Source organism: Callospermophilus lateralis, chromosome 2 (assembly GCF_048772815.1).
Source record: "Callospermophilus lateralis isolate mCalLat2 chromosome 2, mCalLat2.hap1, whole genome shotgun sequence".
NCBI lineage: Eukaryota > Metazoa > Chordata > Mammalia > Rodentia > Sciuridae > Callospermophilus > Callospermophilus lateralis.
This window is the reverse complement of record NC_135306.1, coordinates 179,274,071-179,293,567: the sequence shown is the minus strand read 5'-3', so window position 1 is coordinate 179,293,567 and position 19,497 is coordinate 179,274,071. Positions and strand designations below refer to the sequence as shown.

The window sequence follows — 19,497 nt, the reverse complement described above, 5'->3', positions numbered from 1 at the left end:
TTCTATAATAAAGTTAATTTCATTTATATTTGACAAGAATACTCTATAGATGTTTTATACACATTTTCATGCAATCATACGTTTCTTTTTTGGCCAGCAAAAGTTAATTGTTCTTAGATATAGTTGTATTACTGTTCACAGTCCAATCATTTTGTGCATCTAGATTTCATTCCTAATCAATTAAAAGTGCTTGCAAGAGTTTTAAACTTAAGTGTTTTGAAGTTGTTCACAACTACATATCAAAATTAACCATTGTTGATTGTAAAAACCATGCCAAAGCCTTTGTATTTCCTTTATTATACTATTTTCTTTTTAACCTTATAGTGTGGTGTTACAAATTTTGTTTCCATGTTAGATTAACAATTCTAATACCAACGGTTACTTTCATTCAGACCCTATTTTTACATCCTGATGATCCTTGAAGAAATAATTCTCATAGATAGCATCAATCAGAAATGTGTTAGAAAAACATTCCAATTAAAACTATGTGTAGATCTGTGCCCATGTTCACCCACAACATATATATGAAATGGTAATACTTCCCAGTTAGATATTTAATTCAAAAACTTTCAAAGTCTAAAAATAACTTTAAAATGCAAGAAGCTACCAACTAGGAATTGTGTTTTGAATTAGGGCTGGCATTTTCAATCTGGGCAGATTTCTATTGTCAGCCTATTTCAACAATGATTTCACTGAAGTATATTCAAAAGTAGATTTCTTAAACAAGACTTTCTGAAAGCTGTTGCCTTTCTCAGATAGGGCCTCTCTCTTTTCTGTCTCCCTCCCCTTTGCACAAGAGGCATCATTTCCCATTGAACCACTACAGCTGTTCCCATTTGAATCTTGCTTTCTGTGCGGTAGTGGATGGTTGGAGGGTGGAGGGGGGGATGTTGCATGTCAAGGAATAATGAGCACAGACACATCAACAGACGACAACAAAGCGGACTGTGACTGGCCGGTGGGAGTTAAAGGCCTTCAGTCATTGGCAGCTTAAGCCAAACATTCCCAAATCTATGAAGCAGGGCCCATTGTTGGTCAGTTGTTATTTGCAATGAAGCACAGATCTGATCATGTTTAAAGTGGCGGCACGCAGGGCAGGAGTGCTTGAGCCCAAGCAAAGGATGGAAAAAAAATAAGCCTTTGTTGGGTAAAAAAGGCCTGTCTGAGACTGTTATTTCTTTCTGTTCTAGGCAACATATAAATCAATATAGATAAGTTTTCTTCTGCAAGCTTCAGTAAAAAGACTGGGGGTTCTGGTAGTTTGGATTAAAATGCTCGCACATGCAAAAACCTCTGGGGAAAAAGAGCCAGGATTCCTCTGAACTGCACTCTTTTTTTTTTTTTTTTAATCCCCAAAGGCAAATGTTCAGAAATATAGAAATTATTTGGAGGATTTAAACATAACCTTCTAGTTCAACATCTACTGTTTTCTAGCTAAAGAATTGTTTGTGAACAGATAATTAAGATTCATCTGTCTGGCATGCTATAGATGAATAACTTTATTCCTCCAGAGTTGCTTCACATTTAGAGACACCTTCCTAAGTTGATTGCAGTTTTTGTATGTGTGCATGTAGTTTTACTCAGTGTCAGGCTGCACTGCATGCTGGCACTTCTGCACTGTTGGTACTATAGCCCGAGCAGACATTTCTACCTCCTGACATTTTGCAGTCTCTATTCCCTGAGGGATGTGTGCTAAGGGAACTGTCAGAGAAGGGTTATATGATTGCGTGTTGCAGCAGCTGTTGGTTGGCTTACATCTTCTCTGCAAGAAGGGACTGTTTCCAACTAGCCATGATTTGGGCCAGGGTCAGGCAGTTGGTGCTGGCCGATGGTTCTGTTATGTAGAGAACATCGACTTTGGAGAACTGGGTGTGGAATGCTGGGACGGGTAAGGGGAGTGATGGGAGCTGAGGGTCTGTATGTGTGTGCATGGGCACGTATACATGTCCTCTGAGGGTCAGGATTGCCAGGGTACAGTGGCGCAGCCTGGTTTAGTGTGAAGAAGCGGCTGTTCAGCTTCGGAAGCCCTCTGGTCCAGCAGGATGGGAACGGCTGCCTTGCCTTCTGCCCATACCCCAGGGAGATGAGTTCTTCTGAATGGAGCTCCAGGCGCTCTCAGGGTCAGGGATGAAGACACTCTCTGGTTGTAGTGCCAGGAATTGGCCTTTTATTTGTTGTAATAATTTATTTTTGTTTATTTATTTAATGATATGTATATTTATATATTTGTCAATGGGAAACCTGCAGGGATGTCTTGATACCATTTTCCAGAATGACTGTGTATTTGTGATGTCCTCAGTAAAAATAGTACCTACACCCATAAAATTTCTCCAAATTTGATTGAGGGAAACCAGGGAACAGAATTAGAACTGAATATCTCCAGATGAAATGTGCTTTTTACTGTAATAAATTTCCAAGTATATTTTTTTCTCCCAAAGTTGTGCCTCTTAACTCTTTTTTTTTTTATTAGTTTTCGGCAGACACAACATCTTTGTTTTGTATGTGGTGCTGGGGATCGAACCCAAGCCGCACGCATACCAGGCGAGCGCGCTACCGCTTGAGCCACATCCCCAGCCCCAAGCCACATCCCCAGCCCCATTAACTCTTAATTAATAAGCTGCTAGCTTTTTGATATGGCTCCCATAACCATTTCTTCCAACTTTTTATCATAACTAGGTTTCCTAAGATTATCTTCTCTGTATCATTTTAAGATTCAGCTTTGTTCTGTGAATGTCAATGTCATCTTAGGATGGTGTTGATATGCTCCTGCTCATTTCTTTATGCTCTGGGCCTTAAAAGAAAAGCCCCCTCCCCCCATTTTTTTGTATCTTTGGTTAACCAAGCCAAAAATATATATTATTCTCATCTTTTTTTCTTGCCTTGGTTCTGGGTGACTAAACTGCTCCATTTTAAAGTTCAAAGTTACTTAGAGTTAGTATCACTTAATTTCGATGCTACTGATGGTAACAATCTTTGCAAAACACTAACACGATGTCTCAGAAATGACAATAATAGTGGGCTGAAACAAGTGAGTGGAGTTTCCCCATTCCCTTTTTGTTTGTGTATGTATGTATGTGTCTCATTTGTTGAAATTAAAAAATACAGAAGGAATTGATTGCAGAGACCCTTCCTTTGTAAGTATTTTTATTTGGCTTAATGTTAGTATTTGAAGATCCTGGAGATGGAGATAAAGAATAAATGGAAGAGAAGGAGAGAAAAGTGGATTGTTTGGTGGCTACTAAAAAGAATTCAGAAGGTCTTAGAACCCCAGTACCTGAGCAGACTGCAGTAGTCAAAATATTTACCTCATGTTAAAGAAAGGCAGATCTAGCGTAAGAAATGAACACCATACAGGGTTTTGAAGTTCATATACTGGAAACATTTAAAAGATTCAAGGACATTTCAGATACTACATTTGGCATTATTCTTATGTATTTATGTCTTTGAGTCAAGTTCATATTTGAAAAACATCTCTAAGAGTATCTATTTTATAAGGTATTCAAATTTTTCAAGACCAATATTTTTAGGTAGTAAGTTACTGGGGTAGTGAAGAAAAAAATAATGTTTAAGGAAAGAAGGAAAACACATTTTTAGAGTGGGCTTTTATCATAGAGAAACAAAAACATCTCTCTCTAGTGGCTTATTTTTAAAAGTCTTTCCAGTGAATCAGAAAATCAAAGCACTTGGCCCTGATTTTTTCGAAAGCCCATGTATTCTTATTATTCAAAATGGATTTTTATTGAGTTTGAAAAGTTTCTTGTATATTAAAAATAAGGGTTCAAATATGCACATTTAATTCTTATATACCTATTTTCAAAGCATATATTAACTAGTAATTGGCTATTAATTTTATAGATATGGTAACCAGGGAGGTAAATCAATGACCTATTAAGTATTTTGACAAGCGATTTACATATATGATGACCTCATATTTCCTTTTCAGAGTCAAATGCTATGTAATTGTTCCGTTGTGTGTTTGTGTAAAATGAATCACAACACAGTAAGAAAAAGGTTAATGTTATTAAAATAATAACCGGACTAAAATATTCATTTGAATTTATTCACTTTGTTCATGATGCATTCAAAGGACACAGCAAAGCTTTTGTGGAATATCTGCATAACATTATTTATTATCTATGGACTAAATTGATTTTTTGAAGTTGCTTTAAATCTTAAAAGCACCCTTGCTTAACATAAAAGCCCTTTAATTTTAACTGACAGATCAATTCTGAAACTTTATTTTGAAAAGAAAATGGGGAAGAATTTGTGTCTTTAGAATTAAAAGAGATTAAAAAAAATAAACCAGACATTCTAAAAAAAATAGAAGAATAAACCCAATTTTTTAGTACTAATGAAATAGCGGGTGACAAAATAGTTGTCTTTTTGATTTTGATCACAAAAAATAAACTGGTAGTGACAGGATATGATGGAGAGATTTGACATCCTGGCAAATCACTGTCATTGATTCAATTATTCTAATTCTGAATAAAAGCTGTATACAGTATGTGTTTATGCTACAGTGGTTTTTTTTTTAAGTGACTGACATTCATCATATTGGTTAGACAGTTTTAAAAACCTAGTCTTTGTTTTCTACAATGTTGTCAAGAGCAAATAAAGTATAATTTGCAGTATATTAAAAGCAAACTGTTTGAAAATGCTAGTTATAACTGCTTCAAAATATTCTAATATAATTGAAAATGTATTTTGGAAATCCAGTCTCTCCTAATGGAATGTTAAATGTCTTTTTAAAAATTGAGATGCTTTACTTAAATATGTAAGTTATGATTTAACTTTTACTTTTAATCTATGATATTTAGCTTTGAGAATATGCAACTATGATTCAAAAAAAAAAACCTAGTGTTTTATGTGAAAACTGGTGCAAAGTGCTATATTCCCCAAAAGACATGTTTTTATAGTTAAAAATTTACATATTCACCCAATGTTCATAATTAACAAAGGGTTGACGTGATGCAATGGAAATCTTCGTCTCATTTTCCCCTTTGTCTCAGACCTAGACTGCAAAAATCTCTCACCAAGCTTCAATACGTGTTTCCCCCACTGTCCTAGCATTACCATAGCTGTCAGTTTGAATTTCAATCCTGAATTATGTCTGTTGACACCATTTCATAGTGCTGATTTCAATTGTTTAGGATTATTAAACAGAAGACCATCAACTTCTTTTTCTATTCTTTCTATTTATTTATTAACTACTATGACAGACTAATTATCTTAAACAGAGTCTGAATCCCCAAATATTATTTTTGTCTTCATCATTTTAATAATAGGATACATAAATTCGAATTTATTTCATAGATTTGCAAACAAAATTTCTTACCAAAAAAAAAAAACTTAGCATTTTTTGGGGCAAGTGACTTTTTCAGAAGTAAAGACAAAATGTTTTTGAATACAACTTGAATTTCATGTTTCACATGCTGCCTGCTGTAACATGTGCTTTCCCATGATTCTAAGTGCCTTAGCACAAGTACCCTAATGACCACTGTATTTTGATTTTTTTGACCTTCCCCCCATTTATTAAAAATAAATGTTCTATTTTCTCTGAACATAGCAAAAACAAAATTCCAAAATAGAAGTATTTCTACTGTATTATGTCTGTACAAATAGTTGGTTAAAAAAAGGAGAATGGTGGCCCCATTTTGAAATCTTCACTGTGTTTTTTAAGGACTGGAGGGTCAAATCATTAAGAAAAATATTTACATAAGCTATTAGCAATCATAATTAGAGTGTCATATAATTCTGCATGCAATGACTAAGGAGGAATCCCTAGAAGTCCAGGTGCTTCTTGCCTCCGGCCATCAAGCCACAGCCTGGGCCCAGCAGCTTGGCGGATTCTGCCAGATCCTGTTTGCTTGAGCGGCTCACTGTGTCTGACAAGTCTGGAGGCAAATGTAGTCGCTATGGCAGAAGATTTCAGGAGAAGGAAAAAAAGAACAAAAAAAAAAATTAAATTTTGCCTTTGCTAGCATACTTCAGAATATAATATTATGCTCTGTTGATCAGCATTTAGTCTTGCATATAAAATTCCTGCTAAAACAATTCTTCAGACTGAAGCCCAATATAATCACATCCTATTCTTACTAGATTTTTATAAATTATAGCCATTGCAGAAACTGGACCAAAATCCTAGTGGAACATTTTCAGATTCCAAATCTAAATGCATTAAGATTTTTTCTTTACATAAATGCACACATTGAAAAATATCACCTAAATAATAGCAGGGCTCCCCCTTCCCCTTTGGGCCTTGTTTTTATCAGACTCCAAAATGCCTTTTTTTTTTTTTTTTGGTGAGGGTTGGTACTGGGGATTGAACCCAGGGGCTCTTTACCACTGAGCTACATCCCCAGTCCTTTAAAATTTTCATTTTGAAAGAAGATCTTGCTAAGTTGCTGAGGCTGGCCTCAAACTTGTGATCCTCCTGCCTCAGCCTCCTGAATCACTGGGATTAGATTTGTGTCACCATGCCTGACTCTAAAATGCTTTTTAAATAAAATATAACTTCTCAAGAATTATGGGTTTCCACAAATGCTTGTTTTTCTTTGTCTATAAGTTGACCTGATGATTCTATTTCAGGGCTAATACTTTTTCTAGGAACTTTAAAATTTTCATACAAATGTTGACATAAGGAAAAAAATGATACCAATCAGAGGACCAATAATTTTCATATGCTCAGGTAGGTCAACTATAACATCTAATACAGGCTTTTGTAAGTTTTTTTTTTTTTTTTTTTTTTTTTTTTAGCGAGAGAGAGAGAGAGAGAGAGAGAGAGAGAGACAGAGAGATAGATAGATTTATTTTCAGTTTTCGGCAGACACAACATCTCTGTTTGTATGTGGTGCTGGGGATTGAACCTGGGCCGCACGCATGCCAGTCGAGCGCACCACCACTTGAGCCACATCCCCAGGCCCCGTAAGTTTTTTTAATGTACAGTGTTGGGCCATGTTTTCAAAAGTATAATTTTGTTTTGAACTATCTCCCCATTCCAATTGTTTTTCTGTCGATACAGGCCTCTAACTGACCATTGTGATAGAAATTCTTGAAACTAGGGGAAAATATTCATATTTTATGTTTTGAAAAGAATATCAAATTCTTTTACCTAGCATCATTCCTAATCTGTAATTTGTTTAATAAAAATCCAAATTTAAAGGAAGAAACAGTGGATTCCACAATCATGGATTCAACCAACTACAGCTTGAAAATATTTTGAAATTGTGGGTCGTACTGAACATGAACAGATTTTTTTTGTCATTATTCTCTGATATAATATAACACCTATATTTACATTGCATTAGGTATTATAGGTAATCTAGAGGTGACTTAAAGTATACAGGAAGATGGGTGCAGGTTGTATGCAAATACTGTGCCATTTTGTAGAAGGGACTTAAGCATCACCAGATTTTGGTATCCACAGGAGTCCTGGAATCAATCCCCTACAGTTACAAAAGATGACTGTATCTATTGTGTGGGGCACAAAAGGGGTGTGGGACACCAAGGTAAGGCAGAATGGGGCTCGCCACTGATGACCAAGCAGACCCTTCTAGAGGTGAACTGACTTAGCTGAAACCCTTCTTTTGGAAGACTCCCTTCAATATGGGGGGGGGAGGGGAAGATGAAAAGAACCATCTTTTGTGTCTAAATATTGCAATCTGCAAGCATATGTCCTAGCTAGTTTATTTTCTGTTGAAAGGCTTGTTTGTTGTCATATAAACACAAGCTGTGTGCAAATGATCAAAATATTTTAAAACATTTAAAATATCTTATGAAAATTTCTTCCTTGATTTCATGTTGACTAGGCTTACCTTTTAATACAAATATATTCAGGATGAAAGACACTATTATACAGATGCACAGCCAACAGAGATGGCAGAAAGGTCAGGCAGGTCAAGAAAAGCTGCCACATTCATATAGTTAACATTCACATACAACGACTAGTCATTTGTGTCCTTAGCACTCAGCCCATTGCTTATTAAGTAATTAATGTCTTTTTTTGTGTGTCGCAAAAATATTTCAAATAAGACATGCTTGTTTCTTTGTTGTAGATAATTCTTTTATTTCTTTATGCTCTATTTTGTTCCAGAAAAGATTTCAGGCAGAAATAAAAACATGAATGTGTCAGGAATCTAAAAGGATGTAACTCTAAAACCTGAGGTTACATATATCTTTGTACTGGTAGTTCTATCAATGTCCATGTGAGAAAGAAGGAGGGAAAGAGATCTTTAATTACATGTCTGAGTTCTAATGTTTCCTTAAGACCTTGCAGTCACTGCTAATGAATACAGCAAAAATGACTAAGACACATACATGATTTGAAGGTTATCGGTAACTTAAAAAATTACCATAAAGACATGGATATATGCACACACTCTTGTGCCTGTGTTGACTTATGCTTGGAACCTCATAGATGATGTCAGATGGTGATTAAGCATTTTAGAAAATCAAGTGGAGTTGACAAATATTTAGAATCTGCAGGGCATTCTAAAAGGACACGTGAACAGAGCATCTTCTATGTGCCTCCTTTCATTACAATCCAGCAATACAAATAAAAGAAGCACACAGGTACCCCTCATTAGTGAACACTCCAAGTTATAGATAAGAAGAGTTGAGACAAGGAGAAATCATGGTGGGGAAAGGGGAGCAATAAAAGTCTTCAGGAGACGAAATCTAAGCTCAGTCTAGTGATCAACTGGATTCTGACATGTTGAATGGGGATTTGCCTAATAGTAGTGCTAATATAACTGTAAGATTACAGGATGCATTTGATTGGAGTGTCATCCTGCTCTGATAATCTAAGTGGAGAACCTTGTACAGTTTATTGAGGACTAGCAAAATAAAATTTATTTCAGGAGCTCATCTATTTGCTGTTGACTGGCTAAACATTTCTCTTCCTCTGCTTTTCCGGGCAACAATTTTGAGCCAGTTGGCTGAAAAGCCCTTCATAGCAAAAGTAGCTAAATGTGACATGTGACACACTTGGAAATGTTTCAGGTTGAATGGCTTTGAAGAAAAGTCACATAGAATTCGTGTGCAACTTCTGAGCCTAAGATTTTGGGGGGTGGGTATGATTAGCTGCTCCTAAGCGAACACTACATCATAAAGCTGGTTGTATGCTCATGTCCTTAGAAAAAGCCCAAGAACAGCTCTTGGAAATATGTGCATCTACGTGTGATTTTGCTTGCTTTTGTCGACTCTTACTTCAGTGTGGTCACCCTGCAGTCTAAATTCTGAAGCAGTGGGTCTCGTTTTCCTTGTTTCTGGGTTTCCCCCTGTGTACTGTGTCAGTGCGATGTGAAGCAGGGAGGAAGAACGAAGGATCAGGTTCCAGGCTTGCCAGGTGTGTCAAGAATTTTTCCTTTGAGGCTTCCAAAGCCATTACACACACACTTGACATGTAAATGTTCAGATGCTGCTGTACCCCAGAACTGTCTTCTAAAAAACATGCAGCAAGATACTCTGTACATCATAGTGGCCTCCTGAGACAACTGCAAGGCTGTAGGGTATATAAATTTTTGGATGTTGAGGTTTTAATGAATAATGGTTTAAATAAAAATTGGAGTATAATAAAAATGACTAGGATGCATGCATGATATTATTCTCATCCTTATAAACCAAATCAAGATGTTCATCATTCTCATTTTATACCTGGGGTCCTCAGGCAAGGGCCCATGCAAAAATAAATCGCATGCTGAGCTGATTTTTTTTTCCACTTGATTTTCCTTTTCTCAGATTCTGGGAAGAAAGGACTCTATTGATAATGCAGGAAAGATGGATAGCTGCCTGTCTGCCTTTCTACTTTTTTCCATCAGTATCTTGTCAAAAATAATTTCTCTGTGGGCAAAGGGTTCTGGGTAAGGCAGAGCCACTCCCAAGATTCCTTGCAGGCCTGGATGATTGATATACAGTGATCCCACAGGATCAGTAGATTCCTTTCTCTCGGAACTGCAAGGTGGGAAACAGCATGGGTACCAAATACTCTTGAGGTTGCAGTGGGGGGATCCTGTCAAAAGTCACCCATGGGCCATTAGAAGGCCCATAGTCATAACAAAGGAACAGCAGCAAAAGTGATTTGCTCTGCAGCTCCAAAGGGTACCAAGGAGAATGGGACTTTGAAATTCCTGCCTGGCTATCTCTCTGTCTCTGCTGAGCTTAGCCATCATACATTTTGTTTCTTCTGAGTCAGCAACAAAACTGATCCTATAGACACACAGAATTGGATTTCCTGGCTCAAGAGTTCCCTCCCTAATTCTTTTCCTCCCAGCCTGCCAGACCTGTGCTCAGCACTCACAGTTCCCAGACAGAAGGGGCAAGATAATGAATCTAGATTACACGTGGATTTGAGACAAACTGCAGGTAAATACCCATTAAAATAAGTTTAATCAATTTATATTTTTCATATTTTGCCAAGACTAAACGACCAGGCACTGTTCATTTTCTGAAAACAATCTATATAGTACATTTTCACCTTTAGCAGGTGAGTAGAGATTTGTTTGAATCATTTAAATTTTTTTTTGATGCTCCGTGATAAGTTGTATTGCCCAGAATCATGGAAATAGGCATTAGTAGTTCAGAATACTTATATTTTTCATTTTTCTTTAAAACATAGATAATTTAAGTGAAAACTTGTACACATTTTACATAGGTTCTATGTTGGTCCCTAGAGACAGTCACTGTCCTTCTGCCTCCCTGTTTGGCGCTCTGGTACAGAGAAGCAGCATTATGGTGTAAGAGCACTAGAAACAGATGTAGAGAGGGACAGTTTAATATGTACCTGTGCCATTCACTGTCAGTGTGTCCTTGGGCAAGTCAATTTATTTGTCTAAGCCTCAGTGTTCCCATCTATCAAAGGGAATAATTGTCCCCTCATAAGACTAGTAGATGTACAAATATTTTGTGAACTATCAAGTATTACACTAATTTATTTATAGTTCTTCTTGCTCCAGAGAAGATCTGGGGTGGCTCATAAAAATACATAAGACACAAGAGAATAGAAATAAGCAAATTTAATAGGGCAAGGAAGTGAATCTATAAATATAATGAACTATACATATTTATAAATGAGCAACACAATACTGGATTTAGCCACCAGGTCTGAAGGAGTAAGCTGGCATCTGAGTATATAGTATACCTTATCCTCAACTGAAGCCCTGTAAAGAAATACAAAGGAAACTGGACTCAGAATGCCCCCAACACTTAGTAAGGCAGGAAGGGAGAAGGGGCATATCAGATCCCAGGCTTCTGAGCCAGTGCGAATGTGCATGGCTATATTAAAAAGGCTATTTGGGATCCCATTAAATTATTTTAATGGGACCCATCTTCTTAAAAGAATGCATCTTTTCCAAATGTTTTCATAGCTGACAAAATAACTAATAAAGGAAATGTCAAAAGATGCAGTTATTTCACCTGATATTTAAAAGCATTCCCCCTCTTGACATAATGTAGAGGAAACAAATGAACAAAAGACATGCCATCCTACTCCATTCCAGCCTTCCAGCTGCATGATGCCCTCACCTGCAGGGTGATTTACTGATTTCTGTAACCATATTCTGTGTTATGAACTACTCTGAATGCTACGGAATGAATTAGAGTGTACACTAAGTTAATACAGAGACACTTCTGCCCCTTCCAAAAATAGCTTAGAAAAAGCAGAAGTTTATTCTCTCCCACTTTATAGCCCATAAGTAAGTAATAAATTCTGATTTGGAAGGACTGGTCTGCCAATGTCAACAAGGCATTCGACTTCTGCATGATGCTCTTGCTAGCTCTCAGCTGGTAAGAAGGAGAATGGGCCAAGAAAGCAAGACCTGGAAGTTGGACACATCACTTCTACTCATGTTTGGAACTTAGTTATAACCACCCCTGGCTGCAAGGGAGGATGGGAAATGTTTTAAAGAGTGTAAAAATGTTTGACAAATTAATTTTACTATGTAAGAAGGAGTAGAGGTATATTGGGAGACTATTGTAGTAGGTCATGGTTTTGAGAAAGGCCATAGCAAAATGATCAGTAAGAAGAAATATCCACTCAGTAGATGAACTACAGCTGACTGCATGGGGCTCCAATTCTTGGTTTCTGACCAAGGAAATGTGCACCTGATGCTCCCACGAGCCCAGAGGGCAGAAGCCAAAGCAATGTGTTGAGAGCCTTTCTTGCTCTATGCAGAGAGAAATATTTCCCTTTCCTCAATGGAAAGATAATTTCCTTCCAGGAACACAGGGAGGAAGATAGAAGGAAGGAGACAGGTGAAGCAGGTTTGATAAAGCTGTCATCACAGTATTGCTATTATTTCTTCACAAGATTTCAGAGTGCGGTTTTCACCTGTAAAAATATCCATGTTATGTGCTATTACATAATTGTCATATTTTTACCTTGTTACACTTATGCTACTCCATAATTATTACATTATTACAATGTAATATTATATTGCAATTATTCCACATTTGGTTAAAATTTTGCAACATGCAAGATGCTTTTGCCTAATTTTGGTGAATTTTGTGTTATTTTCACATGTCAGTAGACCAGAGTAAACAATGCCAGATAATTTTTTTTTTTTTTAATCAGCAAGTGTATATTTGGTAGTTGCTGAATAATTCTGGAAAAAATTCTGCTAAATATGTTCAGGAGTCTGGTTTAAGTTTTTGTTTAAGGTCCAATAATTCTCAGGGTTTAAGATTAAAATTATTTTAATGAATACCATAATAATACTATATTCTATGAATTGAAGAAAATTCATTTGGTTTTCCTGACTGATCTGAAAATTAGACAAAATTTCAGAGTTGGAACACTATATATTGGCTGCCCATTGAAAAGTGCTCAGGTGTGCAATTATTTTGACCGTCAATTATAACTGACAGTATTGTCTTGCCTCCAAATCTGCTTTCACCCCTCTGAAAGCAGATTGTGAAGAACTCACTTGTCTAAACAAAAGTGTGATTTGTGAAAAGGCATGTGTCTGTAGCAGAGATTGCTCGTTTACTCCCATTATCTATTCTCCTTTTCAGAGAGTAAAAGAATCTTTGAATATTAGTGGGGACATGGACTCCAAGAATAAAGGCCACATTTCCTAGCTTCCCTTGCCAATAGATGAGGCTGAATAATTAAGTTCTGGTCACTTCATGGAGCAAACATGCTTTGTTTAATGTTAGGTAATCTTTGTAAAGGCAGGAGGATGTCATCTACTTACTCTTTCCTTTCTATGGCTATTAGATCTCAGCAAGAGGGCCATGATCTGCCCCTCCATTGGCCATTCCCTTCCCATGGATGAGGAATTACAGACCTAAAGGAATGTGCACCTACGGCCAGTACCCTTTCTTAATGACTGTATGCTGGGTACTCAGGGCCTGATTTCCCTGTCCAAATAAGTACAGAGCCTGCACAGTTCTCTTTCTGAGGTTCGTCCCTCAAGGGTGGACTGTGTTACCTGTATGTCAACTCTGGGGCCCAAGAAATAGCCAAGTGATGGCTGTTACAGGAGAACGTAGAGAGAGTTTGCATATGTATCCTGGGTGTCCACAAGCATATTTGGGTGGTCCTTTGGGGATAGGAAGGAGGCAAGAGTGGAAAGAGAAAGGAGGTATACTATAGATCAGTTCTCAGCATGTTTCTATGTTCTAGAGTGAAACCCTGATTCTAAGTTTAAATTGGGCTTTTCCAGAAGGTACATTTGTAAAGGAAGGGAGATAAACATATTTAATGACTTGTTAAATAGTTACATATAATTAAGTATTTTCATTCTTGCTCTAGTTTCTGCAAATGTTAGGTACAAACCTAATTTCCCTCTTCCCACTTATTGAAATATGGACTTGAAGGTAGACACTGAAGCAGCATCCTGGGCCATAAAATGGAAGGTATGTTCCAAGGAGGGCAGAGAAAAATGACAGAATGAGTGTAGGAGCTCCTGATGCCATCCGCCACCCAAAGAGCTTTGGGTCATCCAGTTGGGCCTTTATGTGAGAGGTATACATATTACTTCAGCCACACATATTTGGTTCTCCATAATAACAGCCTTGCCTATATCCTCTTTATACAGAATTTAGTAACTTATATATGGGACACTCAAGTCCTATGACTTAAATACATGGTGACTTAGTGGTTGGAAGATGGGCAGTGAGGTCAGATGATGCATAATGGAAAGCTGGTGATCCTTAATCTGCCTGTGAGGACTTGGAAGGCAAACCTTACACTTCCTAATCAGTGGCTCTACATGAAACATCGGAGAAATTCAGAATATTGGTGTGTCTGTTGTTTCTTACCACTTTTATTAAAAGGTGTTTATAAAAGAGAGGTGAACTCAGGATGGAATTACAGAATTTGTAAGAAGAGACAGAAGTAATTACAGCTCTGTTAAAAGAAGTGGTCTACCTACAACTCACAATCTTAACTGACAAAGGTTTGGTAATTTAAGGTCTTACAGGGCTGAAAGCACCCAAATGTTTCTGAACCTGTTTAAGAGGGACAGGCAACTATTGCTGAAGATATCTGTACCCCTCAGTCTTTGCTTAATACCTTCCTTAACAGGCTAACCAGAAATGGGAGCCAGCCCAAAGAAAAAAGTTGGGTTAAGGGTGTTTTCTTCTCCCTCAAGTCTATTATTTTAGATGGCTTCAAGGTGGCTAGTCATATGATGAAAGAGAGGAGCAAGGGTAGAATAGAGAGGGCAGAAAATAAGACCCAGGCCTTATGTGTAAGAGTTGTAGTGGACAAGGGAAATAGACACTTGGTGTCCAACCCCAACTGCCTTCTTACATGTGAGGGTTGGAAAGGAGAATTAGGTTTATCTCATTAGATGCCTCTGTACTAGGACTAGAGAGTGGAAGAGAAGCAGAAGCAGTCTTCCTGCTGCTTTAACTACTGCAACTGGCATTGTTGAAGAGACAATTCTTTTTTTTTTTGGCACTGATATTTGGAATGCCAGTGATTAGTCAACAACTTGATGGGAGTTGAGAAGCAGTTGTGGAAGTTGAAGCCAGATCAGTGTTTCTGCAAGTGTTATTTGCTTCATGGGAGTCAAGAAGCAATTGCAGTGGCAGCTGTAGGACTTACGAGCTCCAAGACTGCAGGCACAGATATGTGTGTCTAGAGTCAGCAGCCCTATCTGTGGGCTTCTGATTCCTCTGAATGAGGCAGAGGCAGCCACTTCCCTTGAGGTCACTTTGGTGGCAGTATCCTCCAGTGCTTCCAATTATTTCACTAATCTACAAATTTTCTGTTTTAAATTTTTCTTCTGTATAAAATAATGTGGTGGTATCTGTTTCCTGTAAATGAGTCCTAGAGCTCTTTGGCTTGAATGTGGAACTAAAGGGAAGCAAATAGCCCAGGAACCTTCTGAAGTCTTGAGGGAAACTGTATTGCCAAAGAAACCACAAGCCTGATCACAAGTCTATAATTATTCAACTCCTAAAGTAATCCTAGGTCTTCAAACCTGATCTACCAATGAATGTGTAGCCCCCAAAGAACACACAAGGAATTTTCTTCTAGACAGCAGAATCAGGTGCTACAAACTGCTATCACAGATGATTTTTGCACTTTCTAGCCAGTAGGATTCTTCCTCACTCTACTTTTCCTTTTCCCTCTAGTAGAACTTTTGAATACAAGACCATTATGAATAAAGACTTCATTTCTAAACTTCCCTTGCAGGTAGCTGTGGACCACGTGAGAAAATCTAAAACAATGGGAAAAGAGCAGGAGTGGTGTCATAACTTCAGTGTATCCAAATGAATTGAACCTGGGTCAACTGGCATCAATATCTATGCTCCTAATACTCTGTGCTCAAACTTTTCTAAGCATGAGAGACAAACCAGTGAACAACAAGGTCTCTGCTTTCATAGAACTCAGATAATATTTACATGACCCGAGAACAGAGTGACAACTGTAGGAAAGCACACAATGAAGAAGACAATCTGGATAGTGAGAGATGCTTTGAAGATATAAAACATGGTGACATGATATTGGCTGTGGGTACTATGCTAGTTGGAGGATTTCTGAAGAGTACATTTGAGCTGAGACCTAAAATTTGAGAAGAGACCTACAAGACTTGGAGAAAAAAGTTTCAGGCTATGAAAACCTGAGGCAGGATAAACTTAGAACATTTGAAGGACAGGGAAATAAAATAATATAGCCAGCTTTTCTGGAGTAGTTGACAAGCAGGAAGAGACTTTTAAGAAGTGTGGCTTAGTAGGCAGGTGTCAGATCTTGTAGGGTTTGTAAACTGGTGATTGACTTGGATTTAATTGTTAAGGGAAAGGGGCAGCAAGAAAAGTGATAGAAACTTATTTCAGTGAACACCAGGGCCATCTTGCCCATATCCTTACTAAGTCATACATGGGCATTTTGTTTTTCTTTCTTTTTGTGGTGCTGGGGAATCAAATCCAGGGCCTGGAACATGTTAGGCAAGCAATCTATCACTGAACTCAATTCCCAGCCCTTGCATGGGCATTTTCAATTACAGAAAACAATCACCACTGATAAACATGCATAGCTGTTAAAGACAGAATTTCCCAATTCTGTATATTGACTGTTCTAGATCCTGCGTTCTTTTGATTCAGAAGAAATATCCTAGCAACTTAATGATCCAGTGTGTCCCCCACCCTCTCTCCCTCACAGCCTCCTCCTGTGGCAAGTGTTGATTCTTAATCTCATGCCTGTCCTCCATGAAGAATCCGGTGGAGGGGTTGAGCCTTGTGTGAAATGTCCATGATGGAGAAACTAACAGTTTCTGGGAGTGATTTGCAGAATTTACATCTCTTAAAACATAAATTGGAATCTTTTGAACTATGTAAAAACAAGAACACACCACATTTCAGTCTCACTGTTCTTGAACTTTCAGACATTTAAGATATTGGTGAGTCAGGTTGTTCTCCTCCCTCATTTCATACATCCACAGAGAACAAACTAGAGAGTTCCTAGGGAATGTTGCTTAAAATGGCTCTTACTTTCTATGCAAACTAAAGGCAATATTCTTTATTTTTTTCTTTGAGTTTCTCCTTCATTCTTTTCTTCATTTTATTACCATTAGTGTTCCAACATGAGTAGGATATGAAAAAAAATCACTTAGATAACAGTTGGATTAATTCAACTTGAATGTTATTGAATGTTATCTAAAATTGGAAGAGTAAAATCACTGTGAAAGATGCCTTTCCTTTGTGCCCCCCAATTTCCAGCTTTTCCTCTGGGATAAAGGAATGGGATGAAGAAGTCATATCTGGACACTGCTATCCCTGTGATTCTCTAATTGTATACCATTTCCTAAACAGGGCTCCTTGTATCTCTTTAGCCAACTCCCTTCCATTCATCTTTCTTTAATTGTATAGCAGGGCTTCTCAATCTGCAGCCTTTTCTCTGGTCTCTAACTGCTGCTTAACCCAAGGCTTGTATGGCTCCGGAACACACAGTGCAGACAGGAGCAGATAAGCTCCAGAGTGTATGAATTTGAATGAAGTTTCAGTAGGGCAACATGGAAAGATGCTTGAAATCTAGAGCCTGCTGTTACTATCATAGTAAAGGAAAGAAGATGGAAAGCTTTGGGGATTGTTTTTCTGATAGGATCTTCAAGCCTGCATCACCCAGGAAGTCCCTTTTCTACTTGAGATAAGTGAGGAGCCATTTTAGAAGCAGCATCCTAGGGACTACTCCCCAGGTGCCTTAAGAATGCTAAGATATTTTAGGAACATACAATGTTTTTAGATTTGAATGTTGAGCTTGAAAAAAAATTCCTTTAGAAACAAATTTAAACTACTAATTTCATGAGAATTCCATTTTATCCTCTTTTCTTTTTCTTGTAAAGCATATGATATGGAAATACTCTGGAGGTAGCAAAAAGAAACAATCTTTGTTTCTATTAGAATTCAAACCAATGTTTGTTCCTAACTATTATCTGATACTTCCTACTTAGTAAACTGTTAGCAGATAAATGTGTGCATATATTTCAAGGTTGACTCAAATCCTGGAGAGTTTGAGAACTGTAATAGGTCCACTGTCTCAAATTAGGTACTGGCAGAGATTTGACTGACACTTAGTTTATGGAATAGATGATTCTAAAATGTGAAAAAGCAGGAAGCAAGAAATTTTTAAATCAAATAATTTACCAGATAGCTTGGGTTATTACATTAATGTTAGTCCACTAAATAACTTCCGCAAGTGGCGATTTTTGATGAACATTTCTCTGGGAAATGTAGCAACCATATGTTTTTGTACACTATATAACATACATATGAACACGAGTTGATTTCCTTTTGGTTGTACACGACTGAGTCCTGAGAGCATAATGGCCAATGTGTTTCTTTGCATAATGCCCTACAGTGTATGCAGAACATTACTCTACAAAGCTCTGAGATGGGGTATGAAGTGCTCAGTGGAAATGGCGATGTAAAACATCCTGACAGCACTAAATCTCCCAACTACTCTCTAGTTACTTTGAGACCCCCACATTTAAGGGTCTGCTAGTTCCTGGGTATGAAGAAAGAATTTTTAATGGGTCCAAATGTAGGTGTTTACAAGGGGGAATTGTTGCTTTTTATTAGGAGCTGCCTTATGTTCAATAGTTGTATTTACTTTGTCAAGCTAGCCAGAATTAGAAAATCCCCATTGCTAGGCAGCCTAGAGCGTCTGCGAAGTATTTCTGGGCATTCAGAACTGAAGCATGTGCTGCCCAAAGGCAGGTTTCATTACAGTGTGTTATTTAGTCCTCTTTCGTCCCTCCCTACCCCCACACCCCCAGATAGGAGCACTTCTATAACAGGAAATCTTGGTTACTTTATGCTGAAACATATTTACATGACTGAAACACGACAATTAACACATTTGTAAAGCTTGAGGGATAGGCACACTTTAATGGTTTTTTGAAGCAGGCTGATTTCCTGGTGCTTTTAATCTTATTTTATTTTGTTCTGCATGCATGAACAAGTTCTTCTTTACTATAGGTATTTGACAAAGTCTACCTGGTATGAATTTGAATGAAAAGAAAATAATACAAAAATTAATTTTATGTTTTATCTTTGCCAAGCCATTCCTAATTTCTTTCATCAGTTTAATGTATGCTGAGGGTTATGCTATTATTTTTGTCAGTTTGTGTTAGCTTTTATGCAAAGACAGAAATTAAGTTTTTGGTTTGACAAAATAAAATGTGGCTTTCTCTATACTGATTGGGTTAAAACTTTCAAAATGAATTGAAAAGGATCAATTACAACAAAGATTTTTTTTCATTCTTCATGGACAGATACTCTACTAGGTTGTATGCATTTGATATGCTCTAAACTTTTTAAAACCAAATTGATATTAAGTGTGTAACTTTGTGGGTGTGCATATGCGTGTGTGCATATATATGTATATATAAAAATACATAACATGACAATGCCATCATGAATATTTTATGACCTTTTATGTCTGTATGTTAAATTAATTGCTAAAATCTTGGTAAAACTTAGAAAGCAAAAAATTGGTATAAGAGCACTCTGAAATGAAATGAAAATTTCCATATTTATCCAAGATTTCTG

The 19,497-nt window shown here is 37.3% G+C and overlaps 1 protein-coding gene across 1 annotated transcript in view; it reads right to left on the bottom strand.

Moving 5' to 3' along the window:
• Positions 1–4,039: 4,039 nt before the first annotated feature.
• The window catches only part of Elp4 (elongator acetyltransferase complex subunit 4), a 258,524-nt gene continuing 243,066 nt past the window's right edge, over positions 4,040–19,497 (bottom strand). The window contains exon 10 of the mRNA XM_076844298.2: positions 4,040–5,913. Within this exon, the coding sequence (XP_076700413.2) occupies positions 5,782–5,913 (132 nt within the window). The 3' untranslated portion in view covers positions 4,040–5,781. The remainder of the gene's footprint in view (positions 5,914–19,497) is intronic.